At 46.6% G+C, this 9252-nt stretch overlaps 1 protein-coding gene across 2 annotated transcripts; it reads right to left on the bottom strand.

Moving 5' to 3' along the window:
• Positions 1–4525: 4525 nt before the first annotated feature.
• ARMCX2 (armadillo repeat containing X-linked 2) lies at positions 4526–9237 on the bottom strand. Of its 2 annotated transcripts, XM_045290590.1 has the most exons (4): positions 9207–9237; positions 7918–7988; positions 7206–7316; positions 4526–6933 (listed from the first exon to the last, which is right to left on the bottom strand). In XM_045290590.1, the coding sequence occupies exon 4, from the start codon at positions 6802–6804 to the stop codon at positions 4927–4929; it is 1878 nt and encodes a 625-aa protein (XP_045146525.1). In that variant the 5' UTR covers positions 6805–6933; positions 7206–7316; positions 7918–7988; positions 9207–9237; the 3' UTR covers positions 4526–4926. The 2 variants fall into 2 exon arrangements, with proteins under 2 accessions (XP_045146525.1, XP_004711234.1); XM_004711177.3 differs by lacking the exon at positions 7206–7316 and having other exon boundaries at positions 9207–9230.
• Positions 9238–9252: the final 15 nt, after the last annotated feature.

Genomic DNA, 9252 nt, shown 5'->3' with positions numbered 1-9252 from the left:
TTCTCATGAAAAGGGAACATTGCTGATTTTGATTCAATTGTTTCCCAGATCCATAAGTTAAAGCAGGAAGGCAGGACTAGGCAGTGCAAACATGGTTGTGAGAACTGTCTTACTTCACGCAGGCACTGGACACTATAAATGGTCAAAACTATAGTACAGAATGTCCAAGGAATGTTTTACCAGTCGCATTTCAGAAACAATAGAATGCTATGATGGTAGTGAGTTTGATGTAACTTATGCTTAATTTGTGGTACTTGTTTTTTTTATTATTCTACTAAGCTGAACCTATTTTTAAGAAATTCTTGTTTTTACTAAGCTGAACCTATTTAAAAAAAAATTCTTGTTTCGGTTTCCCTTGAACTATATTGCTTGATTTTTTTACAAGTGGTGTTCTTTAAAACACTCGGGGAGGAGACGAGCCAGTCAGGGTGCGATGTAGCAATGATGAAAAATACAACTTTCCTCTAGTTCCTAAATGTTTCCTCCCCGCTCCCACTATCATGATATGATTTCTACCTTGCAAGTCTGGCTAGACCAGAGGATGTACACTGGTACAGATAGGAACTGGAAACAGGGAATCCAGGGTAGATGATCCCTTCAGGACCAGTGGTGGGAGTTGCGATACTGGGAGGGTAGAGGGAGAGTGAGTTGGAAAGAGGGAATCTATTACAAGGAACTGTATGTGACCTCCTCCCTGGGGAACGGACAACAGAAAAGTGGGTGAAGGGAGACGTTGGACAGGGCAAGATATGACAAAATAATAATTTATAAATTATCAAGGGCTCATAAGGGAGAGGGGAGTGGGGAGGGAGGTGAAAAATGAGGACCTAATGCCGGGGGGCTTAAGTGGAGAGGAAATGTTTTGAGAATGATGAGGGCAATGAATGTACAAATGCACTTTACACAATTGATGTATGTATGGATTGTGATAAGAGTTATATGAGCCCCTAATAAAACGATTAAAAACAAAACCAAAAATATTCCCACAAAACTCCAGACTTTAGGAAATGAATATTTACTTATTGTGTGGCTCTCAGCTAATTCATAAAACCAGACAGCACGTCTTGCATGGAAATAGGATTCATCTGAAGGTAATGGAAGCTTCTACTGTTAATCAGAGCAAAAGATGTTGGCTGGATTAACTTAATACCTGGGATCAAGCCAAGAGATATGAATACATCCATGTCATTACAAGAGCTTAAATACTCACCTCTACTTCACCCTGAAGCAGGACCGACATATTTTTAGGTTCTCCTTATCAAGGGTTCAGAAAAAAACATCTTTGCTTTAGTCTCACTCTCCCAGGATCACCTTGTTACCACAGCAATGGTATTCCTTAGCAAATGGTTGTGGGCTCTGTGTCCTTCAGGTTACAATCCTCCTCACTGCCATCGGGTCAGTGCTGACTCACAGTGACCCTATGGGACAGGGAGTTTTTGAGACTGAAACTCCTCAAGAGAGTAGAAAACCCCATTTTTCTCCCAAGGAGCCACTGGTGGTTTCAAACTGCTAAACTTACTTATGCAGCCTAATGCTAAGCACTGCACTACCAGGGCTCCTCGGGTTACATTGGTCCCAGTAAGAACGAGGAGATCAACATTAGACACTAGGGCCCTCCATCATCCTCGCAGGAGAAAAGGAAGAAAGGTTGGCATATCCAGAAACCTCTTAAAAAAATCTTTACATATTCCAAGCTGTCATGGTCGTGGATGCGAGTTTCCCAAAATTCTAATTTCGCTTGAAAGTTTAGTTATCAGTTCTTTTCTTTGAAGGAGAACTTCATTTATATATATCATGTAATAGGTATAACATATAGCCAAGTGTGAAAAACTGTAGTTGTCCTTCAAGTGAAGCAAATAGTATTCCAAGGAAAAATCAACTAATTCAGTGTACACTCAAGCAATCATGCAAATATAGGCCTCTGCGATATTATACTAATCTATGCTTAGAAGTGCTTTGTGGATACTTCTTATTTAGTTACACAGAATATTAGGATGTAAACGCAATCACAAAAATTTAATCAAATCTATAAATTTTGCTGCTTAAAGAAAAATTACATACTTCATTTTGTTCTTGTTGAAAATATTCACAGCAGAACATACACCAACTCAGCAATGTCTACATGTACAATTCAGTGACACTGGTTATGTTCTTCAAGCCGGGCAACCATTCTTACCTTCCTGTTCCAACTTATTCCTACCCCACTAACATAAACGAATTGTCTCCCCTCAGTTTCCTATCCAACATTTTGAGTGTCTATTTTCAATTTGATCCCATATAGACAGTTCTTTAAAAGAGCACATTATTCCAAGCAGGCAATCTTCATTAATTAAACAAAACTATTGTTTGTTTTAAAGAAGCCTCCAAGAGACATTTTTGGTTTCAAGGTTGAAGATGATCAGAGGGTAATGGTTTCCAGGGGTTCATCCAATACTCATGGCTCCAAAAAAATCTAGATTCCACGAGAATGTGAATTCTGTTTTGTTAAGAGCATTTCTAAGTGAAATTGAATATTTAAAATATTGATCTTATATCTGTAAAGACCAAAATCACCACTAGTGTAGCATGGGCCCACTGCCTTGATTCATTCATATTAAGTAAGACCCCTCAGTCTTACCTACTATTCCTTTGGAAACATTGGCGTCAATGTTAATGCAATGAAAATGGAAAATAGCTTGTTAGCATTATTTGGAACCTAGCTCGAAATTTTGGGTCTCAGGTACCTGCAATAGTCTGTGGACTATACTTTGAAAACAGTTTGATCTCTATTCTGTGTGAAACATGCATGCAGATGTAAATCATAAGCCTGTGGATGAATTTTCACTGAGTGTCAGTTGTGTGAAACTTTTTGACTGATGCCACAGGCATATACAATGAAAGTCCATCCATGCCCATAAATACAGTACATTATAGTTTGTAATAGATGCATGATGTGCCATTTATTGTTTCGTCAGCTCCTTTGTGTTAGATATTTAAGGTGTCTTTAGTTTTTCACTCTTAGAAACAGTGCTGGAATGACCATTTTTGTGCATTCCCTTTGATTCTTTTCTTAGAAGAAAATGTCCTACAAATAGAATTTTTTGGGCAGAGGACATGCACATTTTAAAGATTCCTCATGCATAGAACCAGAATTACCTTCCAGACAATAAATGAGCTATACTAAGATACAGTGCCAATCTATCCTTTTTCTATATTCCCACTTCCCAGGACTCCCCATTCCTACCACAAATGTTTCCCAGATCCATAAGTTAAAGCAGGAAGGCAGGACTAGGCAGTGCAAACATGGTTGTGAGAACTGTCTTACTTCACGCAGGCACTGGACATGCACTATAAATGGTCAAAACTATAGTACAGAATGTCCAAGGAATGTTTCACCAGTCACATTTCAGAAACAAGAGAATGCTATGATGGTAGTGAGTTTGATGTGACATGCGTAGTCCGTGGTACTCTTTTTATTGTTATTTTACTGAGTTAAACCTATTTTTAAAACAAGTCACAAAGGAGGGTTTCAGGAAAGATGTTTGTTAGCAAAGTATGCTGGCTTTGGAAAACTGCTGGGTCACTTCCCTTTTCTTCTGTTATCTTTTCAGCCAGGGAAGGGAGAAAGGAAGGCACATCTGCTCTCAACACGATGTCAGTGAACCTACCTGGGGAGTTTCTCTCCCACAGCGATCAAACTACTGTCCCTCATCTGAAAGCAGGTGGACCTGGACCTCAAGCACTCATGTGCACTAAGGACCATTCTTTCTGCCCTGCTTTTTTCTCAGCCTTTGAAATGACCACCCCTCTGACCTTAGGTGGTCTCCGGAATTGCCTTAGAAAGAAGGCCTTTCCCTGTCAGGACCCACACAAGATCCCACAAGCCTCCTTCCCAGGCACCTCACAGCCAAGTCTCAGCCAGTGGATCCTGGTACTTGGTTATTATTAGTATAACCATCTTTCCTTAACAGCTCCTATAGTCACCACTCTATTGCACCCTTTATCATCTCATGCTTGTCTATTATGATAACTTCTTAACGAATATCCTTATACCCAATCTCCACCCTTACCTCCAAGCCATCCTGTAACATCGCCCCCAGATTTATTTTCCTTAAATCCAAAATGCTCAGTGACTCCCAGAACATGACAGGATAATATTTTAATAGATCAGCTCAGGATTTTAGACCTTTCCGAAATTTGCCTCATTCTAAATTCTCCCCCTTTCTATCTCATCACTCTTGTTCCCACAGCTTCCACTCCAGGCAAACTAGGTTCCTCCTTATCACAGAAACATATTTTCACCCCCCATGCCTTTGTTCAAACCATTTCCTCCTCCTGGAATGCCACTCTAAGTTTTCTCATGCTGTCCCTTAAAGGGCACACCCTTTCCCCCTGAGATTTCCTCAGCAATCTGTGTTTCATTTAACTGACTAGTGCCCATTTGACAGCGAATATACGTCTAGGGACTGTCAGTGATCCCTCGGTATTTGGGTGCTTTTCCTCTCCAGCTAGATTTTAAATTCAAGCACGAGACCTAATTTTTCAGTTGAACATACAACTTTATTGATGATACACAAATGACGTCTTTGGTGATAAATTCAAGTCAAACCAAATAATGGAAATGGAGTCTATTCATGACGGACAGGTTTGCTGTCGTTCACATACAGAAGCTGGTAAAAATACTTCCATTGAAGCGGCACGATAAAACTCACACATGTATTTTCAGTACAAGAGGACTATGTATTTGGTATTCATAAAATGGTTCCGTTTAAAGCTGGAGACTGTCACAGATAAGATCACGCTGGATGATACATTATTCAAAACTGGCAGCTAAAAAGATCCCTTTACCAATTGAGCAAAGTGCAAAAGCAGTAACTTTCCATTCTCAATGCTTCCAGACAGCCAAACCAAGAACAGCCTTCAAGGTCTTGGAGGGTACACAGCCCATCAGAATTTATCGACTAATTTGATCACTTTCACTTTCACCAAGAGGTCATGGTGATTTGCTAAGGCCCGGATTTTCTTCACGCACACCCCAGATGCCGTGCATAAGAAAAACAGGGAGCCTTTATTGAATTCTCTGTAGCTGAATACTTCTGCTCTGAGACTGTCATAGATGATCTCAAATAGAGTGAGGGCATTGATAAGAATTTCTGATTCTACATAAGAATTATAGAGTGAACTAAAGGATGCTGGCACTTGGGTACTGAGCAGTTTTTTTAGCATGTCTGGATTTTCAGCGAAATTCGACAGTATTTTCAAAATCTCCACCTTGATTTTTCCACCTCCCTGAGATAATAAACGGAAAAAGTTTGCAATGGAATTGACAAGTAGGTGTTGGTAGTCATTAGTAATGGTCATGTTTGTTAAAAACTTCAGCCCAACTATCTGCACCGCTGAGTTCAGATTAGAGGCCATGATGTCATCCATCACTTTATTCATGTAGACCTGAAGGCGGCCCTGATTTTCATAATTCTCACTCAGGTTATTCATGACCATTAAGGCTTTTTCCTTAATGTGTGGGTCGGTTTTGTTGATCATGTTTGCAATTATGGGGAGGCCTCCTATTTTTCGAATTGTGTCTTGGTTGCATGAGTAATTGGCATTGTTGCTCAGGGTGAGCAGAGCGACCTGTTGGATGAAAGGATCATCTGTTTTCTGAAGTAAGGTAAGGACTTTCCTGAGGTCTCGAGCACCCAGGATCTCATCGATTTCATAAGGGAAGGGGCGCTTCGTCACGGGAATGGGTCTCTTCCCTCTTCCCCTGTGTTGGGTCTCAGGCTCAGAGTCTGACTCAGACTCTGTATCAGTCCATCCGGACTCCCCTTCCTCAGAATCAGGTATCTCCGCCAGGAAAGCCTTTCCCCCATTAGCTGAGGCAGCAGCCGCTACTGCCACCCCATCTCCAGGTCGGAAGCCCAATCCCAATTCATCTACTTCAGCTTTATTTTTCTTTCCCTTGCCTTTGCCTTTGCCTCCAGACCTGGACTTGTTTCCACCATTGGCCCCACCTTTGGGGACAGCTCCAGTGGCTGACCCAGCCTTAGGGATAGCCCCAGTGTGTGCTCCAGGGGTCGCTCTCTTGGCTGCTGCTGTTTCAGGAACTGCAGCTGATTTAGAAGCCCCGGAAACCCCAGGAGCCTCCGCAGCCTTGGGAGGTGCTGCCGCCCTGGTAGACGCTGTTGTTCTGGGGGTCTCTGTCACCTCACTGGGTGCTGCCACCTTCGGAGCCTCCACCACTTCAGTAGGTGTTGCAGCTGTGGGAGCCTCAACAGCTTCTGTTGCCTCTGGGGGTACAGCTATGGGGGCCTCAGCCTCGCTAGGGGCTTCTGCCAATTTGGGAGCCAACGGCATTGTGGGAGCCTCTGTAGCCCCAGGAACCTCTGTGTCCCTGGAAGGTGGTGCTGTTTCAGAAGATACCGCAGTAGGTACTGCTGATTCAGCCTTAGAGCCATCTCTGGCCCCATTGGCCTCCTGGGCCTGACTTCCTGCACCATTCTGGGCCTCAGCACTGGCCGCAGCTAGAACCACTCCCTCAGCTCCAGCTGTGTCCAGTGCAGAGGTTTCATCCTGGGTGGCTCTGTTCTTGGTCTCAGCCAGAACTGGCGTTGGAGGACCAAATCCAGACCCAAGGTCAATTGTGAATCCTGCCTTTAGCCCGGCTCTAGCCTTGGCTCCAGTCCCAGCCACGGCCCTGGCCTTGACCTTGACCAGTCTCTTCTTCTTCTGGTCTCTTCCCCTGGCATATTTGTACACACAGTACCAGGTGCCGGCTCCAATAACTATCCCTGCAGCAACGCAGCCAGCATCCCGAACTCGGCTCATGTTACAGGTGAGGTGATTCTCTGATCCAGGGCTTGGAGCTGGCTTGCCCTGGCAGGATGTTTTCGAGTGTGGGCAAAGCTCTTCAGCTCAGGCGAGCAAGTTGTGTTTTGGTTGGAAGAGGTTCAGGACCTAGGGGTACAAGATAGAGATGAGACTTTGAACTCTAGCTCACTTTGGGCCAACCCAGGCCAATTTCAAGAAGAGAGTGGGGCTGCAATGAGTGATGGCAGGTTAGCACTCAAGGCACAGGCACCAAGGCCTGTGTTTGTTCATTCAGAACCTTCACTGGCCAGTGTTTATCTGCAGCCCTCTTCCACCCTGCCCAACCCAACACACAGTTTCCCAACACTCAAGCGGAAGATGGGAGCTTGGGCAATGCTGGACTGTGCTAGACTACGAACCTAAAGGATTGGCTGTTGCAATTCACACAGCAGTGCCGCAGAAGAAAGGCCTGATGATCTGCTTCCGTAGAGATTACAGCCAAGAAAACTCAATGGAGCTCAGTTTCTACTCTGTAATACATAGGGTGGTCACAAGTCAAAATCAAATGCATGGCAACCGGTTTGGTTTCAGTGAGGGCTGAGAGGCAGAATGGGCATTGCAAAAGCGGACAGAAAGCAGGGAAAGGCCATAGAAATTCCAGATTCTCTTCTGATTCCCACCACACCCCAACTCCACAACTCTCATCCCAATCGTGCCCAGGGGGTGCTCCCCAAACTTTGGGAATCTGCAGCTGTTAGCTCTTTTCCTTCCAAGCCTGTGGCCGTACAGCGCCCCAAAGGCACACAGACTTGTGAGCCGACCCCTCCCCAAAGAGGGTGTTTCTGCTTTCAGCAGTCTGACTCTTGCCCCTTTGCTGATTTGAACCTCTGTGGGCTCCCTTTCAGGGCTCCCCTTCCTTTTCCCATCACCTCCCCCTTACACTATTTCCTAAGGGGGCTAATCTCACACCCCTTTCTCTGCACCAAAAAGGCTGGGGGTTGGAAACAAGGGTGTCTCCTCAGGAGGGCGAAGACGGAAGAGGAGGAGGAGCCTCCGATCCCAGACACAGCTTGGGTTTCTGGTACACCCACCCCAGGGGTTCTCAGACAGGTCTCACCCCTCAACACTGACCTCCAAGCTTTCAGGGTTCCTTCCTTCAGTTCAGTTAGAACTTCATCCTAAGGACGGAGTGCAGGGCAGACCTACCGACAGCAGAGGTGGAAGAATGAGCCTGGTGGGTAAATCAGTACCCAGGACAAGCATCCCAATCACTGCCTTTCAAAACTCACATAAGGAGAATGTCAAAGGTTTCCACCTTGAATATTCCCTCAACTCTTTCCACACGTCTTCACTCATCTGAATCCACCACCCCACCCCACCCCTATGCAGTCTCCTCAAGCACTCCACCCCTCCTTCCACTCCCCCCCCCCCCATCCGCCATTTCTGGGGACACTCCGCCACACCCCTTCTCTGCACCGAAGTGGGAGAGGGCGGCGAGAGGTGCCGAGAAAGCTGGCTGGGACCCAGGATGAATGACTGCCCCACAATCTAGTGTCCCCCTTCCTGTGAGCAGCTGCTCTTCACTCCCCAGTTCTTACAGGCCTTGCCTGCGTCTGCATAACAGGGGCCCCAAAGACTGCCTTTTAGGGTTCTGGACGTGATTTCCCACTGTTTCTATACTCTGGTCTCCGCCTCCCACCCCCACCCCCACCTCACCCAAATCTCCCGATAACCGCCATTTCTCCCGCCTGCGAATCCGAAATTCCCTCTCTAAGATCCAAAAGACTGGGGGTGGGTGGCGGAGTGGGCCCAGAGGTATTTGGAAAGCACGGTGGGAGCTAGGTACCGCGGTTTAACTCCAGATTTTCACAGCAACCCCTCCCCCCCCTCTTCCTGTGGTGCCCAGATCATGGCCCAAAGGCCGCCCCCCACCCCCACCCAGGCAGGGACTGGCACACCCATTTTCGGCACCCCTAAAGAACTGTGGGCCAGGGCAACGGTGGGGGCAGGAGGTGTCTACAAAGTGGGGGGGAGGGAGTGAACTGGTCCAAAGGTTTGTGGATTGGGTGCCCTTTCATTCGCCCTTGCCCAGGCTCCACACTGGCCAGAGACGCTTTGCCACGTTTATTCCTCCTCTCAAAACAGGACCCGGTGTTGGGTGCGGGCCCGAATGTCAAAACCTACATGGAAGCCGACTGGCGGCCAGAGAGAGTAAGCGGATTCTTGGTGAAGTCTAGCAAACTCTTTCCGCTCCACTCCCCGCCCCCACGGCCCTGCCCGCCGCCTACCGCACGACGTCGGAGCGCGGGGTCTGGAGCGGCAGCCCGGGTGGGGGAGCGGCGGCGCCCGCGCACTCGGACCCCGGCTCCCTGGGCAGCCCCCTGAGTAAGGCTCCCTGGCGAGCCCACCTTCACACCCACCTGGCCAGAGCTGGGGAAATGTTCTCCTCCTCCAACTCCTCCTCCT

This window comes from Echinops telfairi, unplaced genomic scaffold (assembly GCF_000313985.2).
Source record: "Echinops telfairi isolate 266 unplaced genomic scaffold, ASM31398v2 ScPeMD7_44;HRSCAF=162, whole genome shotgun sequence".
NCBI classification, from domain to species: Eukaryota; Metazoa; Chordata; class Mammalia; order Afrosoricida; family Tenrecidae; genus Echinops; species Echinops telfairi.
Note: the sequence above shows the minus strand (reverse complement) of the source record. Positions and strands in the feature narration are given on the sequence as shown.